Source organism: Galeopterus variegatus, unplaced genomic scaffold (assembly GCF_000696425.1).
Source record: "Galeopterus variegatus unplaced genomic scaffold, G_variegatus-3.0.2 Scaffold827, whole genome shotgun sequence".
Classification (NCBI taxonomy): domain Eukaryota; kingdom Metazoa; phylum Chordata; class Mammalia; order Dermoptera; family Cynocephalidae; genus Galeopterus; species Galeopterus variegatus.
This window is the reverse complement of record NW_007726938.1, coordinates 417,910-437,398: the sequence shown is the minus strand read 5'-3', so window position 1 is coordinate 437,398 and position 19,489 is coordinate 417,910. Positions and strand designations below refer to the sequence as shown.

At 38.2% G+C, this 19,489-nt stretch overlaps 1 protein-coding gene across 1 annotated transcript in view; it reads right to left on the bottom strand.

Annotated features, from left to right (window-relative positions):
* The window catches only part of APAF1 (apoptotic peptidase activating factor 1), a 142,754-nt gene that overhangs the window by 68,865 nt on the left and 54,400 nt on the right, over positions 1–19,489 (bottom strand). The window contains exons 11-13 of the mRNA XM_008572720.1: positions 5,518–5,631; positions 4,890–5,074; positions 1,154–1,280 (exon numbers count right to left, since the gene is read on the bottom strand). Coding sequence (XP_008570942.1) covers positions 1,154–1,280; positions 4,890–5,074; positions 5,518–5,631 — 426 coding nt within the window. The remainder of the gene's footprint in view (positions 1–1,153; positions 1,281–4,889; positions 5,075–5,517; positions 5,632–19,489) is intronic.

Below are 19,489 nucleotides of genomic sequence, written 5' to 3'. Positions count from 1 at the left end.
ATAAACCACTTAACTACGGACCATTATGCAATAAAAAAATTTCCCTAAAAGATCTTAAACATTGTTACTTTGCAAAATAGAAATGAACCTTGGCAAAATCACTCCAAAACTCAGAATTTCTGTCAGAATTTGTATATTAATGTAAATAGGGAACATCCATTGCTAAATGTTTGTAAATACCAATAAAAAGAGTATAGATTCAGTTCTTGAGACTATTTTGGCAAATCCTTAACAATCAAATAGAAAATATTTCATTCAATATGCTTTATTTCACAGGCTCAAAAGCCATAATTAATAAAATTACTAATAAAGAACACATATAAAAATAAGGTATGCAATCAAAATTTGTAAGGACTAAAACCATCCCAAATACAAAAGGTTTTTTTTTTTGGTTTTTTTTTGCCTTTTTGTGACCGGTAAGGGGATTGCAACCCTTGGCTTGGTGTCGCCCACACCGCGCTCAGCCAGTGAGCGCACCGGCCATCCCCGCACCGCACTCAGCCAGTGTGCACACCAGCCATCCCTATATAGGATCCAAACCCGCGGCGGGAGCGCCACTGCGCTCCCAGCGCTGCACTCTCCCGAGTGAGCCACGGGGTCTGCCCCAAATACAAAAGTTTTAAATAATCTGATCTTGTTTCCTTCAAAATCAAAAGGTAGAGCAAAAATGTAAAGAAAAGTACTCATTCATGTTTTCTGTCAACAAATGAGAAAAAGAAAATTGCTTAAAGCACCTTAGAAAACAACCTAGTCCAATTCTTATTTACAGTCAGAAATCTATTCCTAAGCCTTTGAAAAAATAGGTTATTTTACTTAATCACCTTTTTAATCAGAGCTCTATCCGCTGTGCTATGAACTCCTTATATCTTCTAGCAATTATCACTTCCTCGTTACCCTTAGCTGGCAAATGGATGTAGGTAACTGAATGGCAGGGTAAAAGGCACTTGTTACCTGGCAAGTTTAGAATCATGAAAACACATAACAATATCTTTAAAATCTCTCCAGAAAGTTTTCATAAAATGTTCGAGAGATTTGGATATCTCTGCTATTTCCAATTTGCAATTTTCTTGAATTTTCAGGATTTAAACATAATCTAATCTACAAAGGATTGGGTACATGCCTCCTTCAATTTTTCTCAAGAGATATGTTTTACCTGTAAGGTTTTATCAGCTCCACAAGAAGCTATTTTCTGACCATCCTCAGAAAAGCAGGCATGGTAAACAGCATCTGTATGGGGGCGGACAACCAAGCGAGAGAGATTCTTGATGTTTTTTTTATTTCTAAATAAAAGGGAAAATATGAACAGAAATCCAATAAATAACAGTGAAAGTAATCATTTTCTTTCAATAATAAACTGTCTTTTTAACATAGTTATGTTCCTGAACATACAAAATTCTTAAAGTACTAATATGCAAATGATGGCATAAATCACCTAAAGAAAAAAGCATACTATAACAAAAACAGCACTTTAATAGAAATGCTACCTTATATCAAGCAACCTGTCATGTGTTACAAATGTCACTGAGTTGAAGAAATCTAGTCAAATACATGTCATTTTCTATTTTCCTTTGATACATTAATAACAACATATGCAGATAAAACATAATGTAAGGATACCTTCAAAAAATCTGTCTCTTTCAAAACGAAAAAACCACAGCAAAACAAAGCTGATTTCCTAACTAAAATGACACCACTCCCACCATTATGATGATGTACTTTAAAACTGTTCTTCTCTAACTACAATGCAGGCATAGAGGGAACAGTAAGATAAAGCAATGTCATTTTCTTTGTATCTTAATCTAATGAATACCAACTATTACACTAGTATTGATATTATATTATTGCTTGTGAGCTAAAGGGTAAAGGAATGAAATATGTACTTAAAACTATTTAAATTACTAAAGTGTCAGAATTTCACATACATACCCAGGCACTTTGAGTACAAGTAAATATGTTAAATGGTATTGTGCTTATTTTAAGAATCAAAGGTTAAGAGTCAGTCAAACCTAAAGGGCAACTTCACTTCTACTACTTATTAAGTGTGTACACTTAGGCAAGTTACTTAACCTAAAAAGTTTCCATTTCCTCATATGTAAAGTAGAAGAAATACAATCTACTCTAAACAGTACCTAACATATAAAGAGGCCACTATTATCATTCTTTAAAAAAATTAACCACACACAGGACAACCAAATGTTAAAAAGGAACACAAAGGTAAGTCTTTCCCCTTGATCTATCAATCCCTGAAGCTCAGAAAGTGACCTCCATAGTGACATGCATACAGTAGATGGCCAAAAAATATTAAATAACAAAGGAATTAGTGAACAAATGATTTCTTTGAAAACTGAAACTCAATTTAAGGTTACACCTCTTTCTATGATAAACAGGGGAAAAAAAGGATTTATAGTACTGAAATAAAGCATTCTTTGAATATGGCCTGGTCAAACCCAGCTAAAAAAATACACTTATGAATGACTAACCATTCTATGAGAGAACATCACAGGTTGAAATGCAGTTGATGCAATGGGAAAAAGAAACAGCAAGAAAAAGTCAAAATAACAAACTCAGCAATTTGTAAGAGAATAAGAACTAAACCTATGCCCATTTGATCAGACCAAGTATTAAGATTCTATTTCAGCCACTAACTAAAACATGAATTCATTCACCCTTCCACAAATTTCTACTGAATACCAACTAAATGGACCAGACAAAATGCTAAATGCTGTTCTTAACAACAAAAACTAATATTTATTGAGCACTCTGTATGAACTAGGTACCATTCAAAGTTCAATGTGTTTATATGTATGTATATATACACGCATACACACACTCATTTAATCCTCACAACAGTGCTATTAAATAGTACTATTAGGCAAAGAAAGCTGAATAACTTTCCCCTAATGATACACAACTAATAAACAGCAGAACTGGGATTCAAGCCCAGGCAGTCTAGAGCCAGAGTCTGTTACTTTAACCTCCAAACTATTCTACACTACAGATATATGGATTACAGTATGGGAGAGAAACAAGTAAACCACCACCATGAAGTGTGACAAATGCTGTGATATGGAGTAAACAAGGAGTATTCTAGAATACAGACAGATCTAACCTAGCTTCAGTCAATTAGGGGGCTCCTGCCAAGAAGAAAGTGTTAAAGAATGGTTAACACTGGCCGGCCCAGTGGCTCACTCGGGAGAGTGCGGTGCTAATAGCACCAAGGCCCCGGGTTCGGATCCCATATACGGATGGCCGGTTCACTCACTGGCTGGGCGTGGTGCTGACAACACCAAGACAAGGGTTAGGATCCCCTTACCGGTCATCTTTAAAAAAAAAAAAAAAAAAAAGAATGGTTAACACTGGGAAGTGGAAAGGTAGGGGAGAGATGGGAGGTCTTTGACTTTTCATTTTACATCCCATATTCTATTTGTTTGTTTTAATCAGGGACAGGTATTACCTTAAAATAAAAATAAAACCAAGAAAAAAAATTAAGTTTTAACTAGAAAAGTTTTTTAACTCTCTCAGATAGCACCTCCTTCATGGAACCTTCCTTGAATTCCTCACTCATCCAAGTTAATTTACTTACCAGTTCTACCTCTATTTTATACATACTTCTGCTATTGCACTCATCACATCAAATCATAATCATTTGCTCAAACTTCTTTCTTCACTACCAGATTGTGAACTCCTTGGAGAAAGCCTTAGCACCTAGTAACAGTGCTTAGCACATTAGAGAAACTCAAATGCTTGTTGAACTAAACTGAATCAAGGGAATCACCTATGGCAAACTGACTTATTTGGAAAGAAGGCCCAGAGCCATAAAGGTCACAGATACCAACCTGGAGTTCAATTTGGATATAAATTATATATGTGAAAAGACAACCATTCATATTTATTGTTTCAAGCTATAAGAGAAGCATGACATATGGAAAGAGCATGGAAAATAAAGCCAGACAGACCCAGAGTTTAAATGCCATTCATCAAGCCACATGAGCTTATTCAACCCCCAACCTCTCTGTGCCTCGATTTTCTTTTTTTTTTGTCCTTTTTGAGACCAGCCGCACCGCGCTCAGCCAGTGAGCGCTGTGAACGCACCAGTCATCCCTATATAGGATCCGAACCCGCGGCGGGAGCACTGCTGCGCTCCCAAGCGCCACACTCTCCCGAGTGCGCCACAGGCTCGGCCCTCGATTTTCTTATTTGTAAAATTATTTACTTTATAAGGTTGTTTTGAAAATTAAATGGAATAACATGTTATTGGAATATAACATCATGATATACAGAACAGGCATTAAAAAGATGGTAGTTTATCCTTTGCTTTTTATTAATTGGTAAAATTAAGGTAAGAGCAAAAGTGAACAGCCTCCTTTAGGAGTTAAAAGAATCAGGATTCAGTGGATATGAAAAAAGGACTACGCAAGGCAAAGGCCAAATCACCTTATAGCCAGTATCTTATTTACATCTACACAAACATAGGACTTACCTCAAAGGACTGTTACCTCCATTTCACGTATGAGAGAGTAACCTGTAACTTATTCAAAATCACAAAACTATTACGTTTTAGAACTGAGACTTAAACCTAAGTCTGTGGCTGCAAAGCCCATGCTCTTCACCACTATACTAGATTGCAATAAGTCAAGCATTTAGTATTAATACTTAGGATGACTTCTCAAAATGCCTCCTAGGCATGTATTTCTATGAATTCCTTGAAAATACAATCATTTTCTTCTATGCTTACTTCCCTGGAACTTTTCAATAAGTAAGAATGCTTATTAAAAGTTCCAGCCCTTTCCAAAGTAGTTAAATTTTCCTGGAGTGAACTTATTCACCACATGAAAATAATGACATAGTTAGCACTCCACTCCCTTTGGTTTCTCTCCTAACCTACTTACATCCACTCCACATAAAGCATTCCATTATCGACCTCCTGCTTGGCCTGCAGCTTAGCTTGATGATAAACTTCTGATGTTTCCGGTTCACAGAGACCCAGTTGTACAATATTAGGAAATGGCTGTCGTCCAAGAAGGTGTCCATTTAAAGATAAAAACTCTTGAAAATTCTCACAGACTGCACAATCCTATGAATAAACTTAAATCTCTTAGAAACATAACCAGAGCAAAGATCTAACATTTTTCTGTTTCTGTGATCTTGCCACTTTAAAAGGCTTAAATAAAATCATATGAACTAAAATTGAATAGCCAACCATTAGGTAACAAACATATAGTGATACTCTTTTAACTTTTAAACATAGGGTAAAAATTTTATTATCAAACACTTCTTAACACATTCTTTTTTAAAAAAAAAAAAACGCTGAACACCTTACCTTCCCAATTTTCAAACCTCAATCCTACCTACATTCCCAGTAGGCTAGGAAGTATATTAATTAGAATAGTCAAAGATCAAGGTAGGGAAATTATCTCTCTTTGCCCCTTCAATTCTGCTCATACCCACCATTAAACCTAGAGCTAAAAGTTAAAATGAGATGTCCTTTAGGCACTAATTTTTTACATTAATATATACCTTTTCATCCAATATATGTCTGTATTCCACAAATTCATGAATCAGATGAGCAGGGCCTACAAGTTCTGTTTTTGCTTTAATCCAATCCAGGGAAAACATTAAAGCACAAAGTTCCTTTAAAAAAAAATAATAATAAGACCAGCAGCACTATTAAAAAGATTAAAGAATTTTAATTATGACATCATTATGCTAATATTACTGAAAGAAACTTGGCAGATATCTAGAATTTAAGGACACAAAGGAAGCTATTGAAAACATCACCAGTTACAAACATAAAATGGGCCCCACATCTTAATTCAAAATACATTTCAGTTGGATTAAAGATTTCAATATAAAATAGAAAACCTTAAAAAATACTAGAAGATACAGATAAATATTTTTGTAACCCTGGGACCAAAGCAAAATACACCCCCCAAAAAAGGGGGTAGATGGGTGGAGTACATTTAACTACATAAAAATTCAAATCTTTAATAGAGCAGAAGGCAATGTAAACAAAATTTAAGACAAAAAATAAACCAGAAAAAAAATTTATTTACAACATGTATAACCGATGGGGGCTTAACATTCTTCTTTATAGAAAATTCCAATAAAACAATAAGAAAAAGAAAAAGATAAACATCCCAATAGAAAAAAATAGGTAAAGGCAAAGGATGAGAGCCAGTTCACAAAATAAAATGTACATATGGCCAAAATCTCACGAGTAAACAAAGTGAAACAATAAAAATTCACCATTTTTAAAATATCAGAATTCTAAAGACTAATGCAGTGACTAAAATATTAGCTGAAATCAGAGGAAATGAACACTCTCGTCCACCATTGGTAGTAATGTAAAACAGAGCACCCTTCTGGAGGACAGTTTGGCAATCTGTACTAAAGTTTAAACTGTACACACCATTCGGCCCTAAAACTCCACTTATAAAAATGAATCCTGAGAAAATAACCACCACATAAGTATGCTTAATCTAACTGTCCATCAACCAACTGGTTAATCACAATGTAGCTACACAATGAAATAGTATGCAGCTTTAAAAATCATGTCATTCTACAGAAATGACACGAAAAGGCAACTATTATATACAAGTGGTAAAAAGCAATATATAAGACTATTTCTCTGAGAACCCTATTTTAATTTTAAAGAACAAGCATATTTATCTCAGCATCAAAATGATCTAAAAAAATATACACAAAAGCATTAACAATAGTTGTAATCTTTCCTTCTTTGTAGTTTTTTTCCTAAATTTTCCCAAAGGATATAAACCATTACCTTTAAAATTAGAAAAAAAGAAGGCTAAAGAAGAAACTGAATCCTGCCACACTATCACACATATCAAAAGCTTTAAAAAGATGCACTGAGAAAATCCAGTGGGAGGGCAGAGCAAGATGGCCAACTAGAGTTGTCTGGTGCTTGTCCACCCACCCCAACAAAATAGACCAAAACAACAAATAAACAAATATATTTTGACTGGAATGACTAAAGAAATATGCTACAGAGCACTAGGGGAGTGATGAAATCCTTGTGGAGCACAGAAGATGGGGATAGCATCACAGAGAGCAGAGGAGGGCACCGTGCCTCTGCCTCACTGTCTCCCTGCAGGTACCAGCTCAGAGTAAGGCAGAGAGAACGTAAGCTAGAAGCACCCCAGCTGTTTCCACTGATGCCACAAACACCAGCAATCCCTGCAACAAGAGAGTCCCCCAGTCCTCTCAGGCCCCAAACCCAGTTTGGAAAGTAGCTGGGAGTTTGTGCAGCAGCATGGCCTCATAGTAGAAACCCAGGGAGAGCAACCCCCCAGCCTCCTGACCTAAGCAGTTATGGCACAGCATCATCTTGAAGTCAAACCCATTGCTAGAGTGCATCCTGCCTCGGAGGCTGGTGAAAACTGACTCCCTCTATTCTGAGGCCCCACCTTCACTCTAACATGGTCACACAGGAACCAGCAGGACCATAACTACGGATGCCTGGAGGCCAGGCCAGACTGAAAATCCAAGACTCCAGTGTCTGAAGCACAATGCACTTCTTCCCCGCCCCCCAGGAAAACAGGCAGACCTGCTCAGTGAGAGAGCCGCCAATAAGCAGTGGTCTACCACATTCATGTGCACATGCCCTGCACAACCCACTGGCCTGCTGAGACCACAGGTGCTGATGTTGGCCTGACAGCCAGTCCAGAGGTAGCTCCACCTCCCCTGGGGCCATCTACAGAGCCGCTGGGCACTGCTGCACTAGTGTACCACCTACTTCCTGACACACATCAGGCAGCAGCTTTGCCTCTCCACAGGAGGCATCGACAGTACTATCAAGCCTGGACGCACCTGTGCATGCTTGCTCAAAGCTCAACAGCTGATCTGGTGGCCGTCAGTAGTGCTGCGGGCTCTGCTGCACTGGTACACACCCACTCTTCACCTGACGGTGACTGGGCAGCGGCACTGCCTTTATCCGGCAGGCCTCTATGGAGCTGCTGGGCCCTCCTGCACCCTTGGAGGTCTGTTCCAGACTACAGAGTTGATCTGGCAGTCCTCTGCGGAGCTACTAGGCCCTGCTACACCACTGCACACCTGCTACCTACTGGACAATGGATCAGGCAATGACCCTCCACAGAGCTGCTGGGCCCTCCTGCACCCTTTCAGCCATGCTGCTCCAGGATCAGAAGTGGATCTAGTGGGTCTCCACAGAAGTACTGGGCCCTACTGCACCTGTGCATGCCTGCTCCCTGCTTTATAGCAGATTGGGAAGTGGCTTCACCTCCTCTGGCAGGCCTCTGTAGAACCACCTGGCCCTGCTACACCTGCACATGCCAGTTCCTGACAAGGCAGTGGCATCCACTCCCCTGACAGGCCTTCACAGAGCCACTTAACCACCCCCACCCTGCACCCAGACACAACTGTATCCTGCCCAAAAGCTGGTCAGACAGTGCACCATCCCCTGGAATAGACAACCTCAGAGCTGTATGCGCATGCCTGTCCTGAGAACCAGTCAGGCAGTGACTCGGTGCCTCGGAGAGACTACCAAGCAGCTGGTTGGCCCTCTGTACCCACATAAGCTTGGCCCAACAACCAGCCTGGAGTCTCTGACCTGGCAAAACACAGCCACTGTTGGCATGAACTCTGGAAGTTTAGGCCACTGAGACATTTGCAGACATCACTGAAGAGGATTACAACCAAAGAAGCTGCACAAAGATTACGCTACTGAGTCCAGCCAATACAACATATACAACAGTCACCATAGGACCTACACACAGAAAAAAGACATTTCTATGTAATCTACTCCATAAAATTGGGAAAAGCAACTACTCTATTAGATGTGCAGTTATCAACTTAGGAACACAAGAATCATGAAAGAGCAAGGAAACATGACATCTCCTAAGGAATATAATACTTCTTCAGTAAGAGATGTCAAAGAGAAAGACAGTTATGAAATGCTTGTAAAGGAATTTCAAATAATGATCTTAGGAAACTCAATGAGATACAAAAGAACAAAGGCAAACTTTTCAATAAAATTAGGAAAAAAATTCATGATCTGAAGGAGAAATTTCACAAAAAGATATAAAAAAGAACCAAATAGAAATACCGGAGCTAAAGAATTCAATGAATGAAATAAAAAAAATACAACTGAGAGCTTCCATAACAGACTAGATTAAGCAAAAGTGATTTCTGAACTTGAAGACAGATCTATGGAAATAGCCCAGTCAGAGGAAAAAAAGAAATAAGTATGAAAAAGAATGAAGAAACCCTATGTGATGAACAGGACACCATTAAGCAAACAAATGTCTGAGTAACAGATGCTCCATAGGTAGGACAGATGGACAAAGGCACAGACACCCTATTTAATGAAATAATAGCTGAAGGCTTCCCAATTACTGGGAAAGATATGGACATTCAGGTTCAGGAAGCTCAACGTTCCCCAACTACACTCAACCCAAAAGATTCTCTCTGAGGCACATTGTAAACTAATTGTCAAAAGTCAAAGACAAAGAGAAAATTCTAAAAGCTACAAGAGAAAAGCATCAAGACACATATAAAGGAATCACTATAAGACTATCATCAGATTTCTCAATAGAAACCTTATAGGACAGGAGAGAATGGGATGATATATTCAAAGACCTGAAAGAAAAACTGTCAGCCATGAAAACTATCCAGCAAAGCTATCCTTCAGAAATGAGGGAGAAATAAAGAACTTCCCAGACAAGCAAAAGCTGAGGGAATTCATCACTACTAGATGAAACTTGCAGAAAATGCTAAAGAAATGCTACAGCTCTAAATGGAAAGATGATAATTACTACCATGAAAACAAGAAAAAGTAAAAAATTCACCTATACTTCAAACTTAGAACACCCCAGTGAGGTAATGATGCTATGTAAATCCTTCCATCCTCTAATATGAAGGTTTAAAGTCCAAATGGTCAAATGATAGCTATAATTAGTAGCTAAGGAACATACAATAGATACAAACAAACTTTGTTTTTGTTTTCTGATTTTTTGGCAGCCGGCCAATACAGGGATCTGAACCCTTGACCTTTGCATTATAACACCACACACTAAACAACTGAGTTAGCCAGCCAATCCTAAACATAAGTTAGGGCAATAAAAATATAATTTGTGTGCATGGGAGCAGGAGGAGAGTCTACAGTATTTTCATGTGACCAAAGTTAAGTTGCTATCAGCTGAAAAGAGTTTACTACAACTACAAGACTCTTTACATTAGCTCCAAGGTAACCACAAAAGAAGAAATTAGAGCAGGTACACAAATGAGAAAGAGAAAGAAAACAAAGCTAAGCACCACAGAAAACCATCAATCCACAGAGGTAAATATAAAAAGAAAGGAACTAAGGATCTATAAAACAACCAGATAACAATTAACAAAATGGCATGAATAAGTACTCACATATCAGTATAACCTTGAATGTAAATGGATTAAACTTCCCAATTAAAAGATATAGAGTGGCTAAATAGATAACAAGACCTAACAATATGCTGCCCACAAGACACTCACCTAATTATTAAAGACATACATAGACTTAAGCGTTGGAAAAAGATATTCCACACAAATGGAAACCAAAAGCAAGCAAAAGTAACCATAGTTATATCAGATAAAATAGCCTTTAAATCAAAAACTGTAAAAAGAGACAAAGGGGCCAGCCTGGTGGCGCACTGCTACACTGCGCCGCTTGGGAGCGCGGTGGCGCTCCCGCCGAGGGTTCGGATCCCACATACAGACCGGTTCCCGCTCACTGGCTGAGCGAGGTGTGGGAGCAACACCGAGGGTTGCGATCCCGTTGACAGTCCCGGTCCGGTACGGGCGCGACACTGAGGGTTGCGATCCGTTGCCGGACACGAAAAAAGACAAAAAGGAAAAAAAAAAGAGAGAGACAAAGAAGGTCATTACATAATAATAAAGGGATCAATTCAGCAAGAGGATGTAACAATTATTAATATACATGCAGCCAACACCAGAGCACCCAGACATATAAAGCAAACATTATCGGACCTAAAGGGAGAGACAGAGTGCAATTCAATAATAGTAGGGAACTTTAACACACTGCCTTAAACAATGGACAGATCATCTAATAGAAAATAAATAAATAAACATCTGACTTAAACTACTTCACAGATCAAAGAGACCTCAGAGACATTTACAGAACATTGAATCCAACAGCTGCAGAATACACATTCTTCTCAAGTGCACATGGAACATTCTCCAGGATAGACCTCATGTTAGGCCACAAAACAAGTCTACACAAATTTTAAAAGACAGAGATCATAGCAAGTATCTTTTCTGATCACATTGGTACACAACTAGAAAACAAAAAGAAAAAACTTCAGAAATTTTACGAATACAGAAGGAAGAAACAATAAATCTCAGAGCAGAAATAAATGAAACAGGGGCCGAGCCCGTGGTGCACTCGGGAGAGTGCGGTGCTGGGAGCGCAGCAGCGCTCCCGCCGCGGGTTTGGATCCTATATAGGGATGACCAGTGTGCTCACAGCGCTCACTGGCTGAGCGTGGTGCGGCAGGTCTCAAAAAAGACAAAAAAAAAAAAAGAAAGAAAGAAAGAAATGAAACAGAAACTAAAAAACAATTGAAATGATCAGCAAAACCAAGAGTTGTTTTTTTTGAAAAGATAAACAAAATTGACAAACCTTTAACCTTTTCTCTAGCCAAGAAAAAAGAGATGACTCAAATAAAATCAGAAGTGGAAAAGAAGACATTACAACTGATACCACAGAAATACAAAGGATCATGAGACTATTATGAACAACTGTATGCCAATAAATTTGATAACATAGAAGAAGTGGATAAATTACTGGACAAATACAATTGACCAAGATTAAATTTTTAAAAAATAGCAAATATGAACAGACCACTAACAAGTGAGGAAAATGAACAAACAATACAAAGTCTCCCATTAAAGAAAAGCCTTGGACCTGATTGTTTCACTGATGAATTCCACCAAATATTTTTAAAAAACCTAATATCACTTCTTTAAAAGATTAGTTCAGAAAATTGAGAAGGAGGGAATACTTCCCAACTTATTTTATGAGGCTGGCATTAGTCTTGATTCCAAAACCAGACAAGGACACAACAAAAAATGAAATTTATCGGCCAGTATACCTGATAAACATAGATACCTGATAAACATAGACGTAAAAATTCTCAACAAGATACTAGCAAACCAAATCCAACAGCACATTAAAAAAATCACTCACTATGACCAAGTGGGATTTACCTCAGAGATGCAAGGATGGTTTAACATACACAAATCAATAAATGTGATACACTATATTAACATAAAAAAAGACAAAAATCATATGATCATTTCAATTGATGCAGAAAGAACATTTGACAAAATTCAACATTCTTTCATAATAAAAACTCCTAACAAACCGGATATTGAAGATATGTACCTCAAGAAAATAAAGGCTATATATGACAAACCCAAAGCTAATATCATACTGAGTGGGGAAAAGCTGAAAGTTTTCTTTCTTAGATCAGGGATAAGTAAAGGATACCCACTTTCACCACTTCTATTCAATATAGTACTGGAAGTCCTAGCCAGAGCAACAAGACAGGAGAAAGAAATAAAAGGCATCCAAATTGGAAAGGGGGATGTCAGACTGTCCCTGTTTGCAGACAACATGATCTTATACATAGAAAACCCTAAAGACTCCACCAAAAACTATTAGAACTAATAAACAAATTCAGTAAAGCTACAGGACACAAATTAATATGTACAAATGTCAGCAGCATTTCTATATATTAATAGCAAACTTTTTGAAAAAGAAATCAAGAAAACAACTCCTCTTACAACAACTACAAAAAAAATTAGATACCTAAGAATAAACTTAACCAAGGAGGTAAAAGACCTCTGCAATGAAACCATAAAACTTTGAAAAAATTGAAGAGGACATAAATAAATGAAAAGATATCCCATGTTCATGGACTGTTAGAATTAATATTGTTAAAATGGCTATTCTGCCCAAAGCAATCTACAGATTTAATGCAATCCCTATCAAAATACCAATGACATTTTTCTCTGAAACAGAAAAAAATAATCCTAAAATTCATATGGAACCAAAAAAGTCCCCAAATAGCCAATGCGATCCTGAAAAAAATGAGTAACATTAGAGGCATCACATTACCTGACTTCAAATTATACTACAAAGCTATAGTAACAAAACTGCATAGTACTGGCATAAAAACAGACACACAGACCAACAGAACAGAGAGCCCAGAAATGAATGCAAGCATCTACAGCCAACTGATCTTTGACAAAGTGCCAAGAATATATACTGGGGAAAGGACAGTTTCTTCAGTAAATGGTACTGGGAAAACTGGATATTCACATGCACAAGAATGAGACTAGACCCCTACCTCTCACCATATATAAAAATCAACTCAAAATCAATTAAAGATTTAAATGTAAAACCTGAAGCTATGAAACTATTAGAAGAAAACCGGGGAAACAATCTTTAACATGGGCTGGGCAAGAATTTTTAAAATAAGATTTCAAAAGCACAAGCAGGCTTCTGGTCAAGATGGCAAAATAGACAGTCCCCAGAATCACTCTCTCCCATTAATCAACCAATTTACAACTATTAAAAGGCAACAACAGCCAAGCTGGGACTACTAGAGCTCAGGGGAAGAGAAGGAGAGACCTACGGAGCTCATGAAGGCAGGAGAAGCACAATGAGAAAAAGAAAAGATCACTTCCACCATTTCAAATCCCAACCGCTTCAAGACTGGAGCTGCTGAGTACACAGAGCAAGAGCTGGCAAAAGCCGCAGCTGTGCCCTTCATATGAAGTTGCTTGGAGGCAGCAGGGGAGAAGATGGCCTTGATGGCCCTCAGGCCAGCAAGACCACTAACAGGGTTCCTATGGACCCACATAGGAGTGAGGAGCCACAACAACTGAAAAAAGGAGCCACTCAGACGCCAGTGAGTCACTGCAAGGGACCAGTGCATGGCCCATCCCATGGAAAGTATTTGGAGTCCAGGCGGTTGGGGAGATGGGCCACGGGAGAACACTGGGGCATAGCAAAGACAGCTGATCTGCCCCCCAATCAGCACAGGCCCACTCTATGTAGACTGCTCAGGAATACAGAACTGCAGGGGGTGCAATTGGCTGAAAAGATTCAGGTCCAAACCAGAGTTTCCACACAACCAAGGTGTACTGGATCTTATGAGACCCAGAAGTACCTACAATGTCAACCATTAAAACCTGAACTACACAAAAAAGCCTTCCCCAGGGAAACAGCAGCAAATCAGAAATTTAGCTCAGCCACAGGGCTCAAGTGCTGGTCCCCAAAGAAAGTTCCTCCATTTTAGAAGTAAGCAAAGGACAACAAATTAGTTCCAGTGCAGAGTTTAAGTAGTGAGAACAGCAGATAATTCAACAGAGAACTGAAAGAAAAAATAAAATACCCACAGACCAGAGACAAAGTTTGATATTAACTAGTAAAGGTCTCACATCAGCAAAGAACACCTATTGAACCTAGAAGGACTGGAAGCCCCCTCAATTCCCAAGTCAGTGAGTGGGAAGGGCCAGGAACCTCAGCCACACACCCCAGCACCCACAACCAGACCAGCAGCAACCACCAATCTGCTGCAGGAAGCTCCCTGGGCTCCAAAGCCAGGACGTTAGGGGGGCCAAGAGCCTCGGCCACACCCCCCTGACATCTGCAACCAGCTGAGCAATGACTACCAAGCCACCACTAGAAGCCCCCAGGACTCCCAAGCAAAGGCTATAGCGGGCTGAGGGCTTTAGCCACACCTCCCCTGACATCTGCATCCAGCCCAGCAACGACTGAGCCACTGCTAGAAGTCCTCTTGTCTCCCCTGCAGGAATGATGGGGGTGCCACGACCTCAAACACAGCCCCCCTTCTTCCTCCTTTTCCCACCCTACTTCCTTCCCCCTCCCCCCAACTGCTCTGCAACATCTTAGAATGTAAAATATATATATATATATTAATAAATAAACTTTTTAAAAAAGCACAGCAATAAAAACAAAAATAGACAAATGAGATTATATCAAACTAAAAAGCTTTTCCACATCAAAGGAAACTTAACAGAAAGAAGATACAACCTACAGAATGGGAGAAAATATTTGCAAACTAATCATCTGACAAGGTGTGAATATCAAGAATATATAAGGAGGGCCGGCCCGGTGGCGCACTGCTACAGTGCGCCGCTTGGGAAGCGTGGCGGCGCTCCCGCCGAGGGTTCGGATCCCACATACAGACCGGCCGCTCACTGGCCGAGCGAGGAGCAGGGGCAACACCGAGGGTTGCGATCCCGTTGCCGGTCCCGGTCCGGTCCGGGCGCGACACTGAGGGTTGCGATCCGTTTCCGGTCATGAAAAAAGACAAAAAGACCAAAAAAAAAAAAAAAGAATATATAAGGAACTTAACAGCAAAAAAACAAATAACCCAATTGAGAAATAGGCAAAGGATCCTATTAGACATTTCTCAAAAGAAAACATACAAATGGCCAGTCATATGAAAAATGCTCAACATCACTAATCATGAGGGAAATGCAAATCAAAACAACATTTCACTCCAGTCAAATGGCTATTTTCAAAAAGACAAAAGAAAACAAGGGTTGGCAAGGATGCAGAGAAAAGGGAACCCTTGCACACTGCTGGTGGGAGTGTAAACTAGTACAGCCATTATGGAAATCAGTATGAAGGTTCCTCAAAAAATTAAAAATAGAACTACCACATGATCCAGCAATCCCACTACTGTTAATACACCCAAAGGAAATGAAGTCGGCAGGTCAAAGAGATGTCTGCGTTTCCCTGTTTACTGCAGCACAATTTACAATAGCCAAGATATGGAATCGACCTAATTATCCAAGAATGGATAAATGGATTAAAAACTGTGGAAAATATACACAATGGAATAACATTCACCATAAAAAAAGAATGAGATCCTGTCATTTGCAGCAACATGGATGAACTTGGAGGTCTTTATGTTACATAAGGCAGGCACAGAAAGACAAATACCACATAATCTCACTCATATATGAAACTAAAAATATGAAAACAGAGTAAGTTGATATTATAGAGACAGAGAGTAGAACAGTGGTTTCCAGAAACTGGGGAAGGGAAGGGGAAAGGGAAAACAGGGAAAAGTTGGACAACAGGTTAAAAATTACAATTAGATAGAAGGAACAAGTTCTGGTGTTCTATTGCATAGTAAAGTGACCACAGTTAACAGTTAAGTTTTGTATATTACATATAGCTAGAGAAGAGGCTTTTGAATACTTTGCCACAAAGAAATGATAAACGCATGAGGTGATGGTTACATTAACTACCCTGACCTGATCACTATACAACATATATATGTATCAAAATATCACATTGTACCCCCTAAACATGTACAATTCCAGTCTGTCAATTAAAACACTTTTTTTTAAAAAAAAGGGATGTATCGAGGGCCAGCCTGTGGCTCACTTGGGAGAGTGTGGTGCTGATAACACCAATGCTCACTTGGGAGAGTGTGGTGCTGATATCACTATATAGAGATGGCTGGTAACCTCGCTTGGGAGAGCGTGGTGCTGACAACACCAACTCAAGGGTTAAGATCCCCTTACCAGTCATCTTTTAAAAGAAAAAAGGATGTATTGACCTAGAAGTAATTCCACTTCTAGGAATTTTCTAAGGATACAATATAGTTACAAAGATGACCAAGAATGCTCACTGTAATATCATAAGGGAAAAAAACTGAAAACAACCTAAGTGTTCATTAATTACAGTTTGGTTAAGTAAATAAGGGCAAAGACACATTAAAATACCATCATTTCGATATAGATTATTAAATGCAAATATATTTTGCAAGGTGTAAAAAACAGGCTAAAACAATACACCATTTCTGTAACCAAAAGATAACATATCTAAGCAAAGAAAAATTACTGAAGTACATATTGTTTTCCAAAATGTTAACATTTTGAGTTGTTACTTGGTAGTCATGACTTCAAATACCATCTATGTACTAATGACTCCCAATTTTTATCTTTCATTCAGAATTCCACATTCACATACCCAACTGCCTATTCCATATTTCCAGTCACATGTCTTAATAGGTATATCAGACTTATTGTATTCAAAATGAGTTTCCAACCTTCCCCTTTCCCTATAGAAAAAACTTGTTCTCCCACAGACTTCCCCATATCAGTTTACAGCAACTCCATTGTTTCCACTGCATATGCCTGGAGTCATCTTTGATTCTTCTCTCTCATAATGCACATCACATCCATCAGGAAATTATGATGATTCTATCCTTACAACATCACCTTTCTCCTTCCATACTTCATACTGCTTCTGAGAACTTAACTACCCACTGACATTATAAATTTGTCATTTATAAAAGCAAATTCTAATCATAGGACAAAACATGTTTATAAACATGACACCAAAATACCAAAAAAAAAAAAAAAGAGTGGTGCATTTAACCATATAAAAATTCAAATGTTCAGAAAAGTAAAAAGCAATATAAACAAAATTTAAGACAATAAAGAAACTGATTTGCAACATATATGGAAAAAAGAAAGTGAGATAAAAGTAAAGAATATTTAAGTGGATTATCTTACTTTGTGCATACTGGCACTGGCCATGTGATAGGCCAGAAAGTTATACCAATACATGCAGTCCTCCTGATCCGGTGAAAGAGTATGCAGCTGGTGATACTTCAGAAACTGAGTAATTATCTTCTTATGTAGATCCTGAAAGCCAAAATAATCATTTCAGAGGACAGAAACAATTTCATAACCTAAGCACCACAGCAATGCCAGCTTCCAAAGCTATTAAGTATGTACAGGGAATCTATTCACAACATACTTATTCATTACAAAAGGAAAAAATAGTAACTTTACAGTTGAAAACCCTGGCAAATACCACTTTAACCAAATTATCAACATTAATATCACCCATAATAAGATATTTCGACACCAAATACTCCCTGATGTGATGCACTGAGAAGGACACAACATCAATTCTGTGGTATTCCTGCCAAATACGTACAACCTCAAACTAGTCAGAAGAAAACATCAGATAAAAGCAAATCAAGGGACACTGTACAACATAACTGGGCAGTACTCTTCAAAAGTGACAAGGCCATGAAAGACAAAGACTGAAGAATTTTCACAAATTTGAGGAGACTAAGGAAAATGACAACTAGGGAAACAAGAAAATTTTACGCAATACAGGATCCTGAATTGGATCTGGACCACAAAAAGGACATCAGTGGGAGAGCTGGTGAAATTAAAACTAAAGTCTGTGGTTTAGTTAACAGTACTGTATCAATGGTAATATTCTGGCTTTGATAATTGTACTACGGTTACATAAGATGTTTAGGGGAGGCCAGTCTTATGCACAGAAACTCTCTGTACTACTTTGTAACTTTTCTATAAATCTAAAATTATTTCAAAATAAAGAGTTAAAAAAAAAAAGGTACACAGATACACATACCTGAAGCTGGCTGCGATTCTTCTCTGTGAGAAAATCTACTTGAAGATCATGTAAATAATAATGAAATGACTTTCCATTCCGATCACAGAATAAGAGAGACTTATTCACAAATTCCTGCAGTATGTCTTCAACTTCTTCAGTTTCCATGTCCCAGAAAATACATAACACCTAAGAATCATTTTAAGCATTTAATATGCCACAGAAGTACAATAACCAGGAGTAGAGAGACAAGGTACTAACACAAAATCCTATCTTAAAGCCCTGAATAAGATGTTTCCATTTCATAAGAAGCAGCCCAACTATTCCTCAGAATAGAAAAGAGAAAGAGAGGTTGGATGCTTCTCCAGCTTCATTAGAACCATTGAGAAATAGGTTAAGTCATGAGTTCAATACAGAGCCCTTGATGGAGACTAAAAGCAGAGAGGCTTCTACACCCTTCACCCCAACACTTCAGTCCCGTGGGTCTTATCCTTCCAATATCCTCTGTAATAATCTCAATTCCATATCAAAGCTTACATGCCATAAATACCAAATGACAAGGATTGTTGTCCACCTATTACCTTTGTAGGCACCTTAACATCTTTCTGAAGGATGGACAGATCTGTGTAATAATCTTTAATATCTTCTCTGAGCATTTCAACACTTATAGACATGGCTTCATCCAGAGCCTCATAATCATAAAATGAAGATTTCCTTATTCTCTTAAATTGCTTATTCTGAAGTTGCCTGAGGTAGTACTCCCAGCGGTTGGGAAAATCACGTAAAAGAGCACCAATTAAAGACACTATAAGAGGATGACCTAAAAAATAATAATAATAATAAAATGAAGCCACTGTGTTAATACCATCTTATTTTACAAATCACCACTATGTTAAAATCAATTTATTCTTAAGAAATAATTTACAATGCATGTTATCCAAAGCCTTAAAATATTTTAAATTCTTGAGTCCACTTCTAGGTATTTATTCTAAGGAAATCATTAGAAATAAGAAAGACTTAATTTAAGGATATTAA